At 34.5% G+C, this 21,976-nt stretch overlaps 1 protein-coding gene across 7 annotated transcripts in view; it reads right to left on the bottom strand.

Annotated features, from left to right (window-relative positions):
* The window catches only part of DACH2 (dachshund family transcription factor 2), a 471,032-nt gene that overhangs the window by 69,800 nt on the left and 379,256 nt on the right, over positions 1-21,976 (bottom strand). For 4 of the 7 annotated variants that reach the window (XM_005614311.4, XM_014729012.3, XM_070257180.1 and 1 more), the window contains 2 exons: positions 10,568-10,703; positions 7,966-8,049 (listed from right to left, as the gene is read on the bottom strand). In XM_005614311.4, the coding sequence (XP_005614368.2) occupies positions 7,966-8,049; positions 10,568-10,703 (220 nt within the window). The remainder of the gene's footprint in view (positions 1-7,965; positions 8,050-10,567; positions 10,704-21,976) is intronic. The other 3 variants (XM_070257182.1, XM_070257181.1, XM_070257183.1) reach the window with 1 other exon arrangement.

Here is a 21,976-nt window from a genome sequence, read left to right as displayed (position 1 = left end):
CTTTCACCTTCCCACCTGGGGTGGAATCAGAGAAGAGATGCAGGAAAGTCAAGACTTTCACCACTGCTTAGTGAGAGTGAGGTCACATGCCCCTGTAATATAAGGCAAGGCAACATAGGAGAGCAGTAACCCCTCCCAACCAGAATGATATCAACAGAATGAGGAGCCTGAACTTCTACCCTCGCCTGGCACTAATGTAGTAGCACCACATCCCAGGATATCAGTGGAGGCAAAGTGGAGAATCTGGACTCCCATCCACAACACTAAGATTTCACAGAAAGTGTAATTATCTGAAAAGAATTTTAAAGCAGTCATTATAAAAATGTTTCAGTGAACAATTACAAAGACACATGAAACAAAAGAAAGAATAGGAAAGATCAAGGAAGAAATGGAAAGTTACAGCAAAAAAAAATCAAGAAGAAGCAAATGGACATTTTAGAATTGAAAACTGCAATAACCAAAATTTAAATACTCAATAGATAGGCTCAATGAAAAGAGTGGAGAGGACAGAGGAGAGAATCAGTGAACTTAAAGATACAAAAATAGAAATTACCTAATCTGAACAAGAGGGAAAAATGCACTTACAAAAAAAAAACAGAGAAAGAGACCCACAGAGGTATGTGAGACTATGACACAAGACCCAACATTTGTGTCATCAGAGTCCCAGAAGGAGAGGAGAAAGAGGGCAAGGCTGAAAAACTACTCAAAGAAATAAAGTCTGAAAACTTCTCAAATTTGTCAAAATACATAAACTACAGATTCAAATAGCTGAGCAAACCCCAAACAGAATATAGCCAAAGGAATCTTCACCAAGACATATTATAGTCAAACTCCTAAAACTTAAAGACAAAGAAAAAAATCTTAAAAGTAGCCAGAGAGTAATAACTCATTACTTATCAGACGAAAAGTAATTCAAATAGCAGTGGATTTCCCATCAGAAACCATGGAAGTGCAAAGGAAGTGGTACAACATTTTTCAAGTGCTGAAAAAATAATCATCAACCCAGAATTATGTATCTGGTGAAAATGTCCTTCAGGAATAAAGGAGAAATGAAGATATTTTCAGATGAAGGAAAACTAAGAGATTTGCTACCAGCCAACTTACTCTAAAAGAATGGCTAAACAAAATCCTCTAAACAGAAAGGAAATAAGAAAGGAAATTTGAACATCAAGAAGAAAGAAAAAACAACAAAGAGCAAAAATACAAGTAAATACTTATGAAACACTTTGAACTGAATGAATATAAAAATGCAACATATCAAAATTAGTAGAACTCAGTGAAAGCAGTAATGAGGTGAAATTTTATAGCATTAAATGCTTATATTAGAAAAGAGAAAAGGGGTGAAATAAATCATCTAAGCTCCCACCTTAAGAAACTAGACAAAGTAAGAGCAAAATAAAACCAAAGCAAGCAGGAAAAAGGCAATAACAAAGGTAAGGGCAGAAAGCAATGAAATTGTAAACAGAAGAACAATAAAGAAAATCAAAGAAACAAAACCTAACTCTTTGAAAAGATCAATAAAATTTGAAAACTCTAGCAAGAATCACAAAGACAAAAGAGAAGACACAAAATCACCAATATTAGTATTCAAAAGGAGATATTACTACAGACCCCACAGATATCAAAAGTATAAAAGAGAATACTATGAACAATAGCAAGCAAATTCAACAAGTTAGATGAAATGAAGTAATTCTTCAAAAAACACAAACTACCAAAACTTGCCTAATATGAAAAATAGTCTGAGGATTCCTATTCCATGTACTAAAGAAATTGAACCCAGAATTTTAAAAACTCCCAAAAACGAAATATCTATACACAGATGGTTTCATTGAATAATTCTACCAAACATTTTAAAAAGAATTAACACCAATTCTAAATAATATCTTCCAGAAAATAGAAGAAGAGGGAATAGTTCCTGATTCATTTTATGAAACAAGTGTTTCTCTGATACCAAATACAAAACCATTAGAAAACCAGACTTCAGGCTAATCCCTTCGGAACACAGATGCAAAATTCCTAAATAAATATTAGCAAAACAAATCCAACGATGTATAAAAAGAATTATGCACTATGATCAAGTGTGATTTATTCCAGGTTGCAAGGCTGGTTTAACATTAAAAGATCAATGTATTTCACAAATCAAAAGCCTAAAAATGAAAAACCATATGATCCTACAAACATATGTGTAAAATGCATTTGACAAAATTCAACACCCATTCATGAAAACAACTCTCAGCAAGTGAGCAATAGAGATAAATTACCTCGACTTGATAAAGAGTATCTACAGAGAAATCTACAGCTAACCTCATAAATAATGTTGAAAAACTGAATGTTTTCCTGCTTGAATCAGGAAGAAGTCAAGGATGTCCACTTTCATGACTATTATTCAGTGTGGTACTGAAAGTCTTAGCCATCACAATAAGGCAAGAAATGGAAATAAAAGGCACACAAATCAAAAAAGCAGAAAACTGTCTTTATCTGCAGATGGCATGGCCTGATTGTCTATGTAAAAAATCCCAAGGATTAAAACAAACCAAAAAACTTTTAGAGCAAATAAGTGAAGTTAAGTAAGATGGCAGAATACAAGATCAACACATAAAAATGAACAGTATTTCTATATATTAATAAAGAGGTAATGAGAAGACTGACTTTGAAAATACAAAACAATTTATAATTGTTCAGACAATGAAATACTTAGGTATAAATCTGACAAATCTTATACAGGACTTGTATGCCAAAAGCTAAATTTGCTGATGAAATAAATCAAAGAAAATGTAAATAAATGGAAGGACACACTGTGTTCATGGATTGGAAGACTCAAGACAGTAAAGATGTCAATTATCCCCAAATAAATCTATAAGTTTAATGCAATTCCTAACAAAATTCCAACAAAGACGTTATGGACATAGACCAGCTTTAATATGGAAATATATGGAAAGTAAATGGAAAGGCCACAGGCTCTAGAATAGCCATGACAATCTTGAAAAAGAAGGATTAAGTAGGAGGCATAATTCTACCTGTTATTAGATCTTACTATGGAGCTTCAATAACTAAGACTGTGGTACTGGCGGAAGGATAGATACATAGATGCATAAAACTGCATAAAGAACCCAGAAATAGTCTTGAACAAGTACAGATCACTGATTTTTGACAAAACTGCAAAAGCAATTCAATGGAGGAAGAATAGACTTTACAACAAATGGTGCAGGAGGAGAGGAAAAAAAAAAAGAAAATTGACCTGAGAGCATGATCACAAATGTAAAAGGTAAAACTATAAAACTTATAGGAGAAAATCTTCAGGACTAGGGCTAGGCAAAGAGGTTTTAGACTTGACACCAAAAGCATCATAAAAGAAGAAAATGACAAATTGGACTTCATCAAACTTAAAAAGTTTTATTCTGCATAAGACTCTTTTAAGAGGACATAAAAAAAGCTACAGAGTGGGGAAAGTACTTGCAAACCACCTATTTGACAAAGGACTTGTAACCAAAATAAAGTTCTCTAAAATTCAACAATATGAAAACAAGCAAACCAATTAGAAAATGGGGAAAAGTCATGAAGAGACATTTCACCAAAGAGGATGTACAGACAAGGGGGTTCAATATCACTAGCCTTTAGTGAAATTCAAATTACAACCACAATGAGATACCACTACACACACCTATGAGAACAGCTAAATTAAAAAAAAAAAAAAAAAAAAGAACAATGCAAAATACTGGCAAGGATGTGAAGAACCTGGACCACTCATATATTGCTGGTAGGAGTATAAAAATGGTCCAGCCACTCTGGGACATAGTTTGGCAGTTTGTTATAAAACTAAACATACACTTACCATATGATCCAGCAATTGCACTCTTGGCAAATTTCCCAGGAAAATGAAAAGTTATATCTACATAAAAACCTGTACATAAATGTTCATAGAAGCTTTATTGATAATAGATAAAAACTGTAAACAATGAGATGTCCTACAATGGATGAATGGTTACACAAACTATGGTACACACATACCATGGAATACTACTTAGCAATAAAAAGGAAAAAACTATTGACATATGTAACAATTTGGATGACTATCACGGGAATTATGCTGAGTGAAAACAATGCCAACCTCAAAAAGTCACATATTCTATGATTCCACTTTTAGAACATTCTTAGGATGATGGAATAATGGAGACAGAGAACAGATTAGTGGTTCTCAGGGGTTAGGGATCATGGCAGGAGGGAGACAATAAAGGAATAGCAGGAGAGACACCCTGTGGTGATGGAACAGTCCTATATCTTGATTGTGGCAGTGGTTAAACAAATCTACACATTTAATAAAATTCCAGAGAAAGATACAACACAGACAAACACACCAATGAATGCATGCAAAACTGGTGAAATCTGAATAAGGTCTGTGGACACACCAATGTAAATTTTCTGATTTTCATGTAATATTATAATTATATAAGATATTGCCGTTGGATGAAACTAGTTGAAGGGTACACAGGATCTCTCTGTATTCCTTTTGCAATTTATTGTGAATCTACGATTATTTCTAGATAAAAAGTTTTAAAAATGAAGATAACTCAAAGAAAATTTTCAGTAACATATATTCCTTGTTTCTCTCATTTCTATTTAGAATCACTGAACAGCATAAAATTGTATCGTTCACTTTCTTTTATGTATTTTAACTTCATCATAAAGTCTATTTTTAATGATATTTGTATTTTAGTTGGCCCAATACATTAGTCTTTCTCATTCAAAAAATATAATATTCAGAAGATATATTTTTCATTTTAACCAGGGTCAGTAATCATTTCCAAACACCTGAATAGTGCTAGTAGGTCTGGAAGATTTAGTGTAGTATCTAAGATTGTCTCAGGAATAGATAAAGAAAGAGAAGCATCTGATTGAATAGAGAATATTTACATTATTATAATGTCAATATATAGCCCAAACCCTCCTCTAAACTGAAATTAGCCTGTTTGCATACAAATAAACATAATACTTTTATTCTAGATAAGATATGCTTTAGATTCTTATGATGAAAGGATACTAAAACTCTTAGCTTCTCATCTGTAGCCTGTGGACTGATTTAAAATGTAATAGTTCAGTGGACTCAAGTCTTGGGCTAGACGATAAATTTATTGTTCCATTGTTTCTATAGCATTCCAGATTTGATCATTAGTGCTTTCTGCACATATAAGGTTTTCAAAAATAGATTCAATACAAAATGCAAAGTATCAAAATGCCCCTATTCCTGCTAGTGGTTTAGACCAGTGACTGCCAAGGGAAGAGGGTCTTTTTGCCTTTCCTTTCACATGGGTAAACTAGGGTGAATAGTGCCAATTGCTCTGCTCGAAAGAATCCCAAACCGACTGTTAAACACTATGTAACCAATGTCATAACATGCAATTGATTTGGTCAATTTATTTAACAAAGTCTGTGGAAAAATAAAATCAAAGGTTTCACTTGACTGACCAGTCAGTTTAGTCAAAATACTTGAATTAAAACTAAAATAGTAATTTTGGTAAGTCATTTTGGATGGACTAAATGGACATCACTGCCAGGAAGGCCCAGTTCATACAGACTTTTAAATGTCTGCATATGAAAATTCAAGACAAAATGCAAATTACTACTTGAGACATGTATTTCACTAACTAGCCAGCCCTGGTGGTCTATTGGTTAAGATTCGGCCCTCTCACTGCCACGGTACAGGTTCATTTCCTGGTCAGGGAACCATATCACCTGTCTGTTGGTTGCCATACTGTGGAGGCTGTGTGTTGTTGTGATGCTGAAAGCTATGCCACAGGTATTTCAAATACCAGCAGGGTCACCCATGGTGGACAGGTTTCAGCAGAGTTTTTTTTCAGGTTAAGACAGAGGAGGAAAAAAACTGGCCATAAAAACACTACGAATAGCGTGAAGCATTGTCTGATATAGTGCCAGAAGGTGAGAGGATGGCGTGAAAAGACCAGGCAGGGTTCTGCTCTGCTGTACACAGCTTTGCTAGGAGTCGGAATGGACTCCACGGCACTAACAACAAATTGCACTGTCACCTAATTTCACAAGGTGCAAGAAGAGGTGGACTACATGAAGCATACTTTGATGATATTTCTTGATTTCCTGAAAATTTTCACATAATAGCAAAGCTGGCATTTTATAATTTCCAGAGCTATAAATCATTTTTAAAATCATGATGATATTACTCAAAACAGATGTGAAAACATATGTTTGCCACAGTTGTATAAACTGCTTACTTGTCATACTTAATAAATGTTGAAATTCCTCCTTTAACTGCATTCCCTTTTAATAACTAAAATCTATTTAAGGAAAATATATTTTATCTTAATATCACAAATATAACCGGTAGAACTTGACATAGAAAATCTCATTTAAAAGAAAGCTTTCCACTATAACTGGTTTGCAGTTTAATATGCCACTCCTGTCTATTAATATCTTCATCAGGATGTGTGACCAATCTATTTGATTGAAACGAGTAAAACTGTGCCATTCCACAGCAAGAGATTCAGAAATGACAATACATACCACTGTGTATTTTATGAAAATCAGTTACTGTACATCTGTACTAGCGCTCCAGCTGATTTTTCATAAGGCATAGCAGTGTGTACTTGAGCAATGTAGCACACAGCCCAGTCCTAAATGCCATTTTGACTTATTGGGTTTGCAGTTCCAATGGAATCATATGTATCATGTACAGCTTGAGATTTTCATAGAAAAGCTGCTTTACTACCAAGCTGTCCTTCAAATAGTCATGACTTGGTGGGAAAGAGGGCTCAGGAATAAATTGTTGCTGGGTTATGAATGAAATTTCATCTTTAACTAGAATTTCATTACCTGTGTAAGAGTTTGGGTGGTTTAATATACTGAACCTGACTTCTTCCATTCTGACAACTGTTCTGAAATCAATCATTTACATCTTGGAGCCTCAGAGGGTATAGCCTTTCAGTGTTTGGATGAGAAAAGAATAAACATGTGGCAGGGAAACCAACCATGGATCAATGAAATTAAAATCATACATTATTCCAAATTCTAACTAAAATGTTCATCTAGGTAATTAGGAAGCAAGTTCAGTCTAGAGAAGAAATAAAAATTTCTCCATTAATTCTTCAGCCCATGGAGTCTTTCTTCTGTATATTACGGGCATCTGTAGTAAAGACAGAAAAGTTCACCCTATAGTGAAGTAAAAGCAGACTATCTGATGATCTGATAAATTACGTTTGTTTGTGTTCTTTAGCTTAGAGTTACTGTCTAATTCGTGACGACAGCCATAATGCATAGCCTGTAACATATGCTGATATATAGCCATTTTCTCTTACCTTTTTAGCCTTTTAAACAAAGTAGTACTCAGCTTTTATATCAAGATAGCATGACTTTGAAAGTCATACTCTCCTACCTTCTTTAAACAGATAGCCTAAGAAAAAACTGGATACTGTGCAAAGGTGATACATGTACCTCAGTGGATCAAAAGCCAGATTGGCGTCATATCTATAAACATTCCAGATAAATATTTGATTGGATTAACTTGCCAAGCTTTCATTTGAAATGCCCAAATTGGCATATATTTTTAAAATTGCTTTTGAGGGTTGAGGGGAACATCTCTCCTTCATGAGAGCAACTCAGTTTTTCAAACACAACCATCAAATGGTGTCCTTTAAACAGTGATAACAAAGTGTATTTATAATAAAAAGACAGATGTCTCTGATTAAGTGTAATAAAAAGGCTTAGGGTGAAGTTTCCAACCACAGGCACAGACAAACTTCGGGCTGATATGTAATTTATAACATCAAATAAATAAGCTTCAGGTAAATATTTTTTTTTTACCACTAAAAGAATTTATCCAAAGCCAGTATAGATCTGTTCTGACTTAGGGAAATGTGTATGCCATATACAGCACTGGGAAGTTAACTGAGTTAGTATTTGATCTTTTTATGTACATCAAATAAGCAAAAATCATTTTACCTTTATTATCCCTTTGGAGTTTTTTGATGGTTGGTCCATTATCCTGATCAACAATAAGTTCCTCTCTATTGTTGGGCATCATAACTATAAATAAGAGATATAACTGAGTAATTTTCTTGCAAAGCACTCAAAAGAAAGGCAGAAAAGCATTAATAAATAACTATTTTAATCCAATGACAGCTAACATGAATTTTATACATTTCTACTTCTGAAACAGTGGAAAGATTTTTGTTGGTCTGTTGATCATATAATTTAAAAGTCAATAAGCTGCTTAATCATGTGATTTTTTAAAGTATAATTAATATACAGTACATATATAACACCAACATATTTCCTTTAAAACATTTAAATATTTCCTATTTTAAAAGTCATAGGCAAATTAGCTATTTACCTCCATAATTAATAATATATTTCCCAAAATGCTTCTAAAAATTTACCACTTAATTTCATGATTTTAAAATAATTATGCATTTAATTCATTTTATAGAGTTTTTGCAAATATATATGGCAAAATTTATAGACAAAATATAAATTTCTGGAAATTATTTTAAGTGCATCCTCCTCACAAAACATTTATATTAAAAGAGGGAAATCATGCCAATTTTCATAGTTTATCATTTAATTCTCTTTAGTTATGTTTTTTTAAAACATTATATAGCTTTATAAATAAAATATGGTTACTTTAAACCAAAAATCATCAAACTTTTCTTCATTTATAGACAATCTCACTATCATGCTTGGACAACTGTGGAATGTGCATAGAGAGCCTAATTACTGCCAGTGGAATTAGAAATATTTTATGCTGTCAAGATTTTTTAAAAATATTATATTGCTTTGGAAATACCTCATTTTACTTCTAGGTGTAAGATACTAATCTCTTACGATATATCTACCACAGAGTATACTTCCCTATGTGCTCTACTTTTAGCCAGCACCCAATAAATCTCTCTCCCCCTTCTCTCTCATCAATACAAAGATTATCCTGACAGAAGAATGTGTGTTTTGGTTTCTTGATTCATTAATGGTCGTCCAGCTATATCCGCTTGTCTTGCTCAGACTCCTTTGAATCACTTGCACACAATGTGTTATAACAACCAGGTAGTTTGTGCCCACCAAACAGAGTAAAGCTAGAAGACCTCTGTCACCTCTTCCAGGAGTTAAACTTACTTCCTTAAGGCCATCAGCCTCAAGTTCTAGCTCAGTGGTTCTTAACTCTGGCTGCATATTAGTATCTCCTGAGGAGATATTGAAATGCAAAACAAAACGCTGCTGCCAGGCTCTATTCCAGAGCAGGTATATCAGACTCTGAGCGTGTGGCCTAGGCATCTAGAGTTGTAAACGCTCCACAGGTGATTATAATAGAGAGCCAGATGTGAGACCCACTGAGCTCACCATGAAGATAAAGAGCCACAAACAATATATAATATCGACAGGCTAAGTGAGACTTGGATGAATTTCCAAAAGGGAGAAATCACCCTCATCTTTCCCTGGCACAAATCCAGAACCTAACACTTTCCCTAATTCCTCTCGTCCCCTACAAAAGCATTATTTTGGAGAGACTTGAAGCAATCACTATTATGAAGTGTAAAAATTTAGACTTCATATAAAGAATATCTCTATACTAAGGCTGAAAAAAGAGCAGAAAACATTTTACATAAAAGAAATGAATACTTAGGAAATTGGATTGTGTAGGTACAGAAGATTAACAAAGATTTTACCCAGCTCACTTGGTTCATAATTATTACATACGAAATAAGAATTTGTTACAGCTGAATGCACTTGGTAATGTCTGTATACCTGCGTAGGATCAGACAGCAGGAGATGATAAGCAATCAACGTAAAGCAACCCAAGGAAAAATAGTTTACCCCTCAAATTTCCTTAGCACTTGAAACTTCTGAAGTGTTTTTCTACATAGTATTTCATTTGACCTCACAAAAATCCAGTGCTTTGGGCAGGGCAGTAGTTATTTCCATAAATTATATAAAGAAACTCACGGTGGTTAAGTGACATACCCAAGATCTCATAGCTGATCATTGCCAGAACTATGGCTAGATTCAAGTCTCCAATATGCCACATCATTGACAACAACATTATAGTATTTCTTGAATAGTGTCTATAGTATAAGATTTCAGAGACAATAAAAAAAATAGGGAAAAGCATGTTAAATGTGATCTAAATTGTTGAGATTGTAGCAAATCGTATATTGATTCACTTTTTAATCACTCAAATTATCAATTTCCTAAAGGATATTTTATCTTCCATTATTCGAAGGATGCTGTGAAAGTGACAAGTGTACTCTATCACACCAGGTGTTTAATACCAACATATTGAGCTAACATATACTCTACAAAAATCCCATCATATTGTTCCCATGAGATCCAGTGATACAGTAAATGAAGGCCCTTCCAGAGAATAAACTTGTAACACTTTGTTACATTATGCCATTCATATTGCTTCAGCAATAAAAAACAACCACTTCAAAAAGCTATTTATATTAAGAAGGCATCTGTCCCCCCAGCTTCTTTCTCCCTTCTCTATTGCCTAATGAGGAACTTCCTGAAAGAATATCTTTCAGTTCCTTCTTTCAGGCGAGATACTCACCCATTCTCTCCGAATGGTGGTCCATCTGAGAGGGAGAGCTGGACACACTGCTGCTGGGGTGGGAGGAGGTCTGGCTCCCTGGGCGGTGACTCTCTTCCAGAGAGGGAGCAGGAGAAGGACTCTCTGGGATCCGTTCCTGACACAAAATGAAAGACAAAAGGAAATGCCATCTGTGCACCAAGTTTTTCACTTTGGTTGAGTTCATAACATTTGAAATGTCAACCTCTCACTTGTCCTGAAAGTGCACACATCCACAATACCTGGTCTTAAACACATACCTTTAGACAAAAGCGTATTTTTTGTTCTTGAGAAATTAATGGAATATGGTGAGGGTTAACTAAGAATGGAAGGAGAAAGGGCTCAGTGCCATGCCAGATACATGGTAGAGGCTCAAGAAAAGGTAGTTTCCATTTCCTTCCCTACAAAATTCACAAAGGATTGTGAATATAGGTGTGTAGTAAAGGTTACTGTTATTGTAAACTTCTAAATTGATATAAAGTTCATGCCAAGACCTGGTTGGCGATCCTACTCTCTGAGTAAGGAGATCTCCCAAAGGTAAACATTTGGGAACCTTGGAATAAAATTTACAAATCGTGGCACCTGGTACATGTTGAGTCTTTCTACAGAGACAAAAATTATGGAAATAAGGCATCTGTGAATTCATGTTGAATTCTGCCAACAAAAGGTTGATAGTCACAGGACACAGTGATGGGTTTTCTAAACTGAATTATCAACATCAATTCCTTAGTATTGTTTAGATTTTTATAGCTTTATATTTTTTATAGTTTAAACAATGAATTTGAATAAAATAGAGGTGTTGGCAGGGCTATTATATTTAATAATAAAATATTTCAAGCCAGCCCTGATGGCCTAGTGGTTAAAGTTTGGCATGCTCTGCTTCGGCGGCCCGGGTTCAGTTCCCAGGCACAGAACCACACCACCTGTCTGTCAGTAGCCATGTTGTGGCAGTAGTTCACATAGAAGAACCAGAATTTACAACTATACACAACTATGTGCTGGGGCTTTGGAGTGGAGAAAGGAGGGAGATTGGCAGTAGATGTTAGCTTAGGGAGAATCTTCCCCTGCAAAAAAAAAAATAAATAAATAAAATATTTCTTTTATATAACTGTTATGGTTCTCAAGACTTTTGTGATTATGAATATTGGTATAAAACTCTGAAGTTATTGGCTATGTTTATGTATCACAAACTGATGAACAAATATGGCAATCATTCAGTTAATTTGATCAATAAAAGAACCAAATTGTGATGTTTATGCCTTTTTGCAATAAATGTGACGGGGTGATAGACATGCTGGGACAGTGAATGTTTGTTCTAGAAAGTATTTCATTCATCCATAATAAATTTCTTAAAATTAAATGTTCTGTCTAATTATCTGTAATTACAACATCAGTATTCTAATCATCACAACATTAAGAATTAGTTCATCAAATATGTGCTTGTACATTTTCACATTGATTTTGCATGAGAGGCCCCAAATTTATAAATCCCTTAAAAAAGCTGTCTTTCATGCAAAAGTAATAGCATGAGAGTTAGAAGTTACTACTTCATTCGTAGAAGTTAACATTTTCGGATGTCTGTCATTGTAGCAGGCAGAATAATGGCCCCCCAAAGATGCCCACCTCACATTCTAATAGCCAGAACCTGTGAACATATTACCTTGCATGGTGAAAGGGACTTTTCAGATGTGATTGAGAATCTTGAGATAGAGAAATTACACTGGATTATCTTGGAGGCAGAAAAGGAAGGTCAGTGGGAGATACGATTATGGAAGAATGATCAGAGAGATGTAACATTGCTGGCTTTGAAGATGGAGGAAAGGAACCATAAGCCAAGAAACGTGGGTGGCCTCTAGAAGATGGAGAAGGCAAGGAGACAAATTCTTCCCTGGAAGCTAAAGAAAGAAATGCAGTCCTGCCAACACCTTGATTTTAGTTCAGGGATAGCTGTGTCAGACATCTGACCTACAGAACTGTAAGATGACAAATTTGCATTCTTTCAAGCCACTAAATTTGTTGTAATCTGTTACAGCCGCAATAAAAAACTAATACAGTCACCAATGGTATATTCATTTTTTAAGCGGCATTTTACACTATCATTTAGCATTTAATTAACATTTGATAATTTTAGTGAAGTGAATAGTGGACTTTGGGTATATTAGCTAATTAAATACTGATAATTGGGAAAATGTATCCTACATTTTAAAGGCTCTGCAACTGTTGTTATACCTCAAAAACAATGTTTTAAGTCAGAGAAATATACATCTCATTTATATTTAGTATACAGATAAATAACACTGTGTATACAGGGTAACACTATGTATACGGGGAAAAATCAAAAGAAACATATAAGCAAAGCAGAAGACAATCAAGTTTTTTTTCCAAATAATTATATTTGCATTTTGGAGGGATGGTCTGGGGGTGAACAGCAAGATATATATAACCCTTATATCACATCATTTTACTTTTTGAAAAGACTAGTAATTCATCAGTTGTGAAACTCAAACTAAACTGTCATGATTAAAAATATAATCTCTAAATAGTATGTGTGCAAACACACACACATACACACAATAATGCAAGGAATTTCACATATGAGGTCAAAATTATTTTTTTGCCTTTCAGTGCTGTGTAGTCTCAACAATTCTATGCCAAAATATGTGCATAAATTGTAGAACATTCAGTATTTGTCTTTGAATTTTGACATTGGAAATTTGCGGAAAAAACATGTAACTCAATGAACTACATTTCTCTCTAATGGACCTCCGAATAAATGGACAGGTACAAAGTAGAGCAGTTACTGAGCAAACACAGAACTGAACAAACAAAATCACTGTGCAGTGGCAAATAGGAGTCATACACACAGCAATATATGCTCTCATAATAAAAATGGAAAATTTTTGAGTGATTCATAAAGTTGATGGTTTGGAAAAGCAAGAGAATCCAGCTGGCAGTGACACTTGCTCTTGACCACTCTACCTAATAAAAAATGGAAGCTTACTCTGAATTTTTTAAAAATGTAATAACATTTACACAAATAGAAAAATGCTATAAGTAAAAGGAAAAAATACTATAAGGAGGAATTTCCCCAAATATTTAAAATTAGCATATGATCAAATAATATGAGTTCAAATAATTTACTCAAACTTCTTTGACATTTTCAGCAGCAAATTAGGTGAAACAATAAACTAACTTTGGGAACGTGATTTACGGTGACTAATATTTTGGATGAAGTAATATTTCTGCTTTAAGATTTTGTAGCCTGCACCTTCCGAATTCAATCAAGATTCAGTTCATTGTTATTGTTTTCCTAAGGCATCGCAGAGTCAGACTTTTTTCACCATGTAAACTATACTAAATGAGACTAAAGCCTTATATTGATTAAGAATTAGGTGAGTTTTCAAAAACATATCTGTGTGGAACTGCGGATGTTTAATTTCTCCTAAAATAATGAATAGCTCTATGAACAATTTCATTGCAAGTAAACAGATCCATTTTTCAGCGCTGTAATCAGTATGCATCTATTTAGCTACTTAACTGCAATGTGCTTCGGTTCATTAGGTGGCTACTGTTGTGTCTCAGCCTAGTTAAAATTTCACAGCAAGTTAATCTGTTTTATTACAAATGAGAACACAAGTGATAATGTCCTCACCATTTGCCAAATAGAGGGTTAACAGTATTTGCAACAAATCAATAAGGGTATTTAAAAAGGAAAATTGCAAATCTAAAACCCCAATCATTTTTACTCATTGATGACTTCATTTTATTTGGCATTTATGACTTTTACAACCCTGTTACTCTTCATGTATTTCATTCTCGCACCATCGAAAACAGCTGTAGCTCTTCTGAAACACTGCAGAAGTCTTTTCAAGACAGCCAAAGCAGCAGAGAAGAGAGATTTGCAAAACTGATACACACTTACCCAATCAAATCCCCATTATCCCCTGCAATTAGTAAAATTATCTGCAATAATAACTAAGATTCTAACATAGACTATGAAGATAGTTCAAGGCTCATGCCTAAAAAGAAAAAGACGTTAGAGAAAATGTTATTAATTAGTGCATACTATTCTCTCTTCTATAAGACGATTTCATTTTGGGGGGAGAGATATATCACAAATAGTCACAGGAGACGTTCATCATATTAAGTAATTTGAAAATACATTTGAACTTTAATAAAGAGCAGGGTCAATGCTTAGAAAATTTAGTTTTTACAGGATTTAACACAGTCAATTCGGTTTAGGATTTATTTTATTGGCACTAAAGTATCAATTCTGCCCATTTTCATGGAGATGCTGTATTTCATCTCAATGTATGGTAGTAAACACAGAACTTTTGAAGTACTCATACATGCATGTCAAACATGTGGTTATATGTATGTGTATGTGTGTAGTTGCCCTTTAATAACAACCATCTCAATGTTAAATTGTTGCCTCTGAGATTTTATTCTATTGATTCTAATCAAGCAGTCAGTGGGATTATGTAATATACAATTTGTCTTTTTATTTTTATTTAATTGGAATTCAACTCTCACTGTAATTACTCCTCCAAATGTTAATCTATTAATGAGTTCCTAAAGGATTTAATGACATTTTGCTGCTGAGGAGTGGCTTTTGGAAGTTTATCTGAATGCTAGATATTTTATTCATGCATTTGTCTTGATATTTCATATTTAATTGATGTGCTCCTTCTGTACTGTCACCAGAGTTCCACAGAAACAGAACAGATTGTAACTTGACAGACTTTAATAATAAAATCAGGGACAGGAAAATAAAAAGTTTGTTCATTGTTGCTGGTAACTTAGCTTACTACTAATCCTGTGGAAGAATTTGATGTTCAAATTCATTATCTCTGAATACTATTGCAAGCTTGACACTTTATGGATCTTTCAGAATCACTTTAAGAATGTCTGTGTTCCACAATCACCAATTCACAATTGTATTTAATTTAACACAGATGGATGTGGTAGAGTTTTTGTGAATTTAGGAAAAACAGGGAGATTGGGGATGTAGCTGAAACATGTAACCATGAAAGAGTCCAAAATCATAGGCACACCCGATGTGTGATCTATGTGATACTTGGACAAAGAACCCTCTCACCTCTTCAATGTGATCAACTTGTTTTGGAAGAGGCTGATAGCTTAAGGGAATCAGCCATAATATCTGCTCATAGCATGTAAATGCCCTTAAGTGGGAGAATGGATAGTTCGGTGGGAAAATGCATGGCTTCCAAATTATGTTGTGAGCTTGGACCTCTGCCACCCACCCAAACACACACACACACACACACACACACACAACACATACAAACACAAATGAACCTCAATTCCCACTCAAGGCATCTTCATCCCATTTTCCAAAAGATAGTAATAGCTTTGTTTTTCCATAGAGCTTTTAGAATAAGACTCAACTAGTGATTTTTCAGTGAATTTGAATTATCACAAAACCCTCTCTGTGTTGACTAATTTTAATACCAGATGTTCACATGCTAATACCACTGCCTTGTGACCATTTCCTATCAATTCATTAATTGCCAGCTGCTCAGTCAAACAAAAAACACAGCTAATCAGATGGTATTGGTAAACAGCCAAATAACAGCTTCCTATTTAAATGTCTTAAATTTTATGGAACACTTATATTACAAAGTTTCCCACAAATACAGAAAAAAAATGTATTATAAGATACTTAAATGTCAAACAGGAAATAGGTTTTCATACCACTCAGGTATTTTACCTATTTTGCTCTCAAGAATTTGCCACATTCAATGATATAACTGAAGGATGAATAGCCTAGCACGCCTAATAATCATAATGCAATTTCCAATTCATGTTATAGCTATATTAGTTATTAGCTACAAATGCTAATATCTGAGCCAACAGTAAAGGAATCTGAGCCAACATTAAAGACTATATGCCTGGTGTTAACAATATCCCCAATCTAGTTTCTGGCCAAAACCACAACAAAAACCAAAAAAACATTTGTTTGCAACTTGTAATGTCTTTTCCAGTTTTGGACTTAAAGCTTGTATCACTAATGATCATTTATGTTGGAAACACTCCCCAAAGTTTAATATACAATGAATCATTAGTTTTCATTCATTCATGCAACAAACATTTAATGAGTGCCTAATGTACCCATTGGGGATGGAAGGAAAGTCTATGGGTGTTTTCATATGGTGTGTAGATGCTCATAGTTCAAACTAAAGACTAAATAATCCACATATAAACATTGAAAGATAATTTAAAATAAAATACAAATCAGATCACTTCTATTAGAATGGGCGTCCCTCTTTAGTCTCTACCAGATCCCTAAGCCTTCTTTTGTGGCATCGAGATCAAAACAGCCATTACAAGTGAACAAATGCTCTCCAGAGGGAGGGTCCAATACCTGTATATTCATCTAATGCTGGGGGGACCTTTGGTCCTGATACTGAAAAGAGGATACAGAGGGGAATGTACATAGGGGAAGCCACTTCTTTCTTAGGCTAGCTCTTGGCCATAATATTGGTTTCTACTTATTATTATTTCCATATGCATTCTTGAGTATGAAACATAATAAAATAAAATAATATTAACTAATGTACCCTGAATTTTTACTAGATACCAAACAGTACTGTAAGTGTGTTAAAAAGATTTATCTCAGCCTCACGTTAACAGTATGAGGTATGTACAATTATTATCCCCATTTCATTGGGAGATGAGGCAAACTGAGATACGAGTAGGTTAATTAAGTTTCATAAAGTTACATAAAGAATGATGAAACCAGGATTCAAATACAGGCAGTCTCACTTCAGCGCCCGTGATCTTACCCATTATGTCACATTGCCTCCAATGAAACCTGCTAGTTAATGCATCTTACTTAGCTAAAAAATTATGATGGCTCTATCCAGAAACAATATATAATTCTATAAATTCTTTTGGGGGTGGTGCTTATGCCTGTTTCGTTTTTGTGTTTTTGATAAGGCAATGTAACACAGTCCTTTGCACATACTAAACCATTGCTAAATCAGTGAATTCTCTGCTTTCTAACAGAAAATGATGCTATTTATAATAGAGTAAGCCAATATTCAACGATAATTATTCGTTCTGGCCAACTGCAAGGCTAACTGCAATATACTTGCTGATTTCTAAATCTGTATTATCTTGTTTCCCCAAAGATTACTGGCGATCCTGGACTTCTCATCCACCCTACGCAATGCTCTAGAACAGTGCTGTCCCATAAAATTTTCTTCAATCATGCAAATATACTATACTTCTGCTGTCTAATATTGTAGCCAAAAGTAATATGTGACTACTGAGCACTTGAAATGTCACTAGTTGCAACTGAAGTTTTCATTTTGTTTAATTAATTTAAATTGAAATAGCCTTTGTGGCTAGCGGCTACCATATTGAACAGTGTTGCTGTAGTCCGTATGTTCTATGCATCTGACTAAGACTCACTGCTAATTGTTTACATCCACGGAGGTGGGGAAATTTTTAAACTATAAGCAAATATATATTTTCTTGAGAAGTATAAGCTTCTAAAAGACACATAACTTCTCAGAGCCCTAAAAAGCTATGGTTTTCTCTTCCACCTGTGAAAAGAAAATAAAAAAGATTTCCAGCTGTGGAAAATAAAAAAGATAGCCAGCCAGATCTATTCTCCCTTGTGTTAGCTTTCACTATTTAATGGTATTTGCAGGAAGCAACGGCTCTAATCATCAAACTTTTTTCATACTGCAGTAGAAATATTTACACACTGGTAGAAGAAAAAGGCTCAAACGCAATTATGCTCCTTTCAATTTGACATCATTCCATGTTAAAGTGGTATAATTTCAATTGGAAAACAAACTGCTTATTCATTCATTTTTATAGAGATTTCTCAGACTTTTAGTTAACACATTACACTTTCTGAAGAAATAGAAATTTGTAGGCAAACTGGTTTGAAAAGTTTTTGCTTATTTTGTTTAATGGATATGGGGGGAGATTGGCATGGAGAGTTTGATCCGATAAACATTTCATATTTCATGTAATGTTTTAAAAGGAGAGTGCTGTCTTGGAGCCTACTGAAATTAGAGCCAACTGTTAAATATTCAGTAATTTTGTGAGCCAGGTGTTAAACTGTTGGTAACTTGAAATCAACCAGGGTGGGGATATTTACATCACAAAAAAATGGCAAAAGCTATAAATCAGAGGTTTTGTTTTTTGAGAGCTGGTTTACAGGCACACCATTGGATGCTGGCCCAAATATAAAATCTAGAACACTGAAAGTTTACGTCCATTATAGGAATCTGAGGATTTTATTTCATTTTAATGTTCAACATTATTTGACTAGGCAAATATTATGTTTATGAATAAGTACTCTAAGTGCTGTGTCCATTTGAGTCTATGAGCAAACACAGTAGACCATCACATTATAAAAATACATATTATGTGAATATGCACTCAGTCACAGATGTCTGCATCCTACATCATTTCTTTTAAAGAATCTGAAAAATTAGAGACAAACATGGCACAGTAACAAGTCAACTACCAGGATAACCTTAAACGCAGAGAATGTAGGAAATTTTAAATCATTACACATAGTTTCCATTCTTGCTATAACTCTGGAACCCTGATCTCATAAAGTATAAAACAAAATCTGCAAAAGCATGTTTTCAAAATAGTACATGTGAGTTCATTTTGTCTATTTAAATTTTCAGGCAAAAATTATAGTGCTATTAACTCTGTTTATTGTTTGTCTCTCTACATGAGATCGTTAGGTTTAAAAACCACCTGATGCATAATAGGGGCTCAACCAATGCAAGAAAAAATATGGATGAGCCCACAAAATTTTTAAACCAGATATCGGTGGCTTCTTCTGATTCAATTAGTTGTTAACAAATGCACTTGCTAACAAATGCCAAATTGGCCTACCCAAATTAAAATGAGGAGTTAACATGGCTTACAGATTAGCCTAACCACTTTTCTGATGTAGACTCAATCAGATGATATGTAAACACAGATACAAAGTTTACAGAAAGCGAGATCCATTTTCCAGAAAAAAAATTGAAGCACAGAAATATTAAAATAGTTGTTCCCAGGCTCTTTACTCAAAAATGCTAAGTGCTGGAAATTGAATATGGTTTGTGTAGCCAGTCATTCAGTAGCTTGATACCTTCTATTTATCATATAGTCCTAATATTCAAAGCACATACTGCGAGACCAGCTTCCGAAGGAAATTGTGATCACAGCCACATGATCATCAGTGACAAGGTACAGGCGTCAGCTTAACACAAACTGTGCTAAAGAAGCAGGTGTTTTGAAAGATTGTGAAACCGTGTTTGCATATCACAGTGTGTGTTTTTTTCCAATTCCGGGGACTTTTTAAAATTATATGAAAATAAGAGAAAGCGTTACTTGAAAGTAAAAAAAAAAAAATCTGTAAACGTAAATAGAGGAAATGTGTTTTTGTTTGAATAGTTCCCATATCCCCCAAGTAGTTTTATATGGCAAAGTCTCAATACATAGGTTTGCTCACTGCCTGCGGGATTCTAATAGATCGAACTTTGGACCTGTGCTTCACCAAGAAGCACGCTGAAAATAAATTTCTGCTGAAATATAGATCAACAGAGGGGTGAAATTTCTGTGCTTCTAATTTGGTATCATGTAGCTAGTATCATATTGCTAACTGTTCTTGAAAGAAGATAACTATTCTTTCCATTTCCATCATCACCACCACCAACAAAATGTGAGTCATGAGCCTCATCCCCAAGAGCTTCTTGGCTCCAAATTCTTCACAGAGCTACCAGAAGTCCCAAATATTCAACCAAAATGTAGGTGATTCAGTCTGAACAACAGTCATTAAGAAAACTAAGCGAATGTACTTTTGAAGAGCCAAAAACATGCCTTTATTGAGAGTATTCTTTTATCATTTCAAAGCAAGTATGAAAATTCCATTACTTTAAACCATATTTCGTTTTTTAATAAAGTTTCCCAAGTTTGTGTGGGGTCACATTTACTTAGTAGCCACCCAGTTTCAAAATCATAGAAACCTTATGCCATCTTTGAAATAATGTCCATGGGTAATTTTTTTCTCAAAGGCAACTCTGATTCCTGATTTACACTCTGGTCAAATATTCAAACAACAGAGCTCTGACTAGCTGGGATAAACTAGTCCATTAAGGGTCACAGCCTTCACAGGAAGCACGCTTCTACTTGGCCGTGGAAATACACATGGAGCTTAATAAAAATTTATCAATTTTTCTTTTCCTTTCCTACAAAGGTTATGTTATAAATTTTCTTCATTGTTTTAGAAGTCCCCAAAACTGGAATTTAAAATGGAAAAAAAAGTCTAGACTCTCACATTTCCTCTGCCTTGTCTTCTCTCACCTGTGTGTGCATCTATTACAATCATATCACTTTTGCAAGGCTCGGTTCAAATCCATCAACTGTAATGCCTTTTGAGATCCCTGCCTCCTCTCTTCTGCAAGCTAGGTATGATCTCTCCCTCCTCTAAAGTCCTATAATACTTGGTGACTCTCTATGCTATCCATCGGTCTGTCTTGTTAGCACAAGTTAAATGGGTACCTGTTGTTTGTCTCACATTTAGTTTGTGAGTCCCGGAAGTCAGGGACTAAGTCTTACACGTCTGTCTCCCATATTGCCCAATACAACATGTATATATCAAAGGTATAATATTTGTTGAATAAATGAAGGAACAAAGGGACAAATCAATGGGTTGCTCTGAATAACTATACTCTTTTGATCCTATATACCCTTATATTATCTCCTCACCAAAAGAAAAATTATATTAAAAAGCCTAGTTCACATAATACTTGGAGAGAGGACAGAGAGGCCATGTGCCAAAGTGACAGCAGACATAAGGAGGGATTATAAAATATTATTTGTGTTTCATTACCCAATGGTCATGAAATTTTGAAAAATAATATTCTGATACTGATAATGATAATGCTGCAACTTACCATAAATATTTATTTAACATTTCACAATTTTTAATCTATATTTTACTCACATTATCTCCAGACAGCCAGTGAAATAAGTGGGATAGATTAGTACTATGATCTTTATTTTACAGTTGAGGAAGCAAGTTCAGGTGGGATAAATTTCATATCCATGGTCATTCAGCTATTAAGCGGCAGAACCAGAACTGGAACTCAGGTCTTTCTGACTACAAGTCCTGTACAGTATATACTACCCCACGACTGTCTCACAGACACCAAAAAGGCACAGTGTTTACTTTGTTTCACCCCAGCAATGGCAATGGTTTTGCCTACTCTTCTACTCTGTCATTAGTCTGGCCTTATGTCCCCACACTGTGCTCATGATTGCAAGACAGGAAGCTAAAATTAAAGATGAGATCTGTGGCCAAAGAATGAAAACTAATAACAGCAACAAAACAAAAACACCTTAGCA

Source organism: Equus caballus, chromosome X, assembly GCF_041296265.1.
Source record: "Equus caballus isolate H_3958 breed thoroughbred chromosome X, TB-T2T, whole genome shotgun sequence".
NCBI lineage: Eukaryota > Metazoa > Chordata > Mammalia > Perissodactyla > Equidae > Equus > Equus caballus.
The sequence above is the reverse complement of the archived record's forward strand: the minus strand, read 5'-3'. Positions and strand labels throughout refer to the sequence as shown.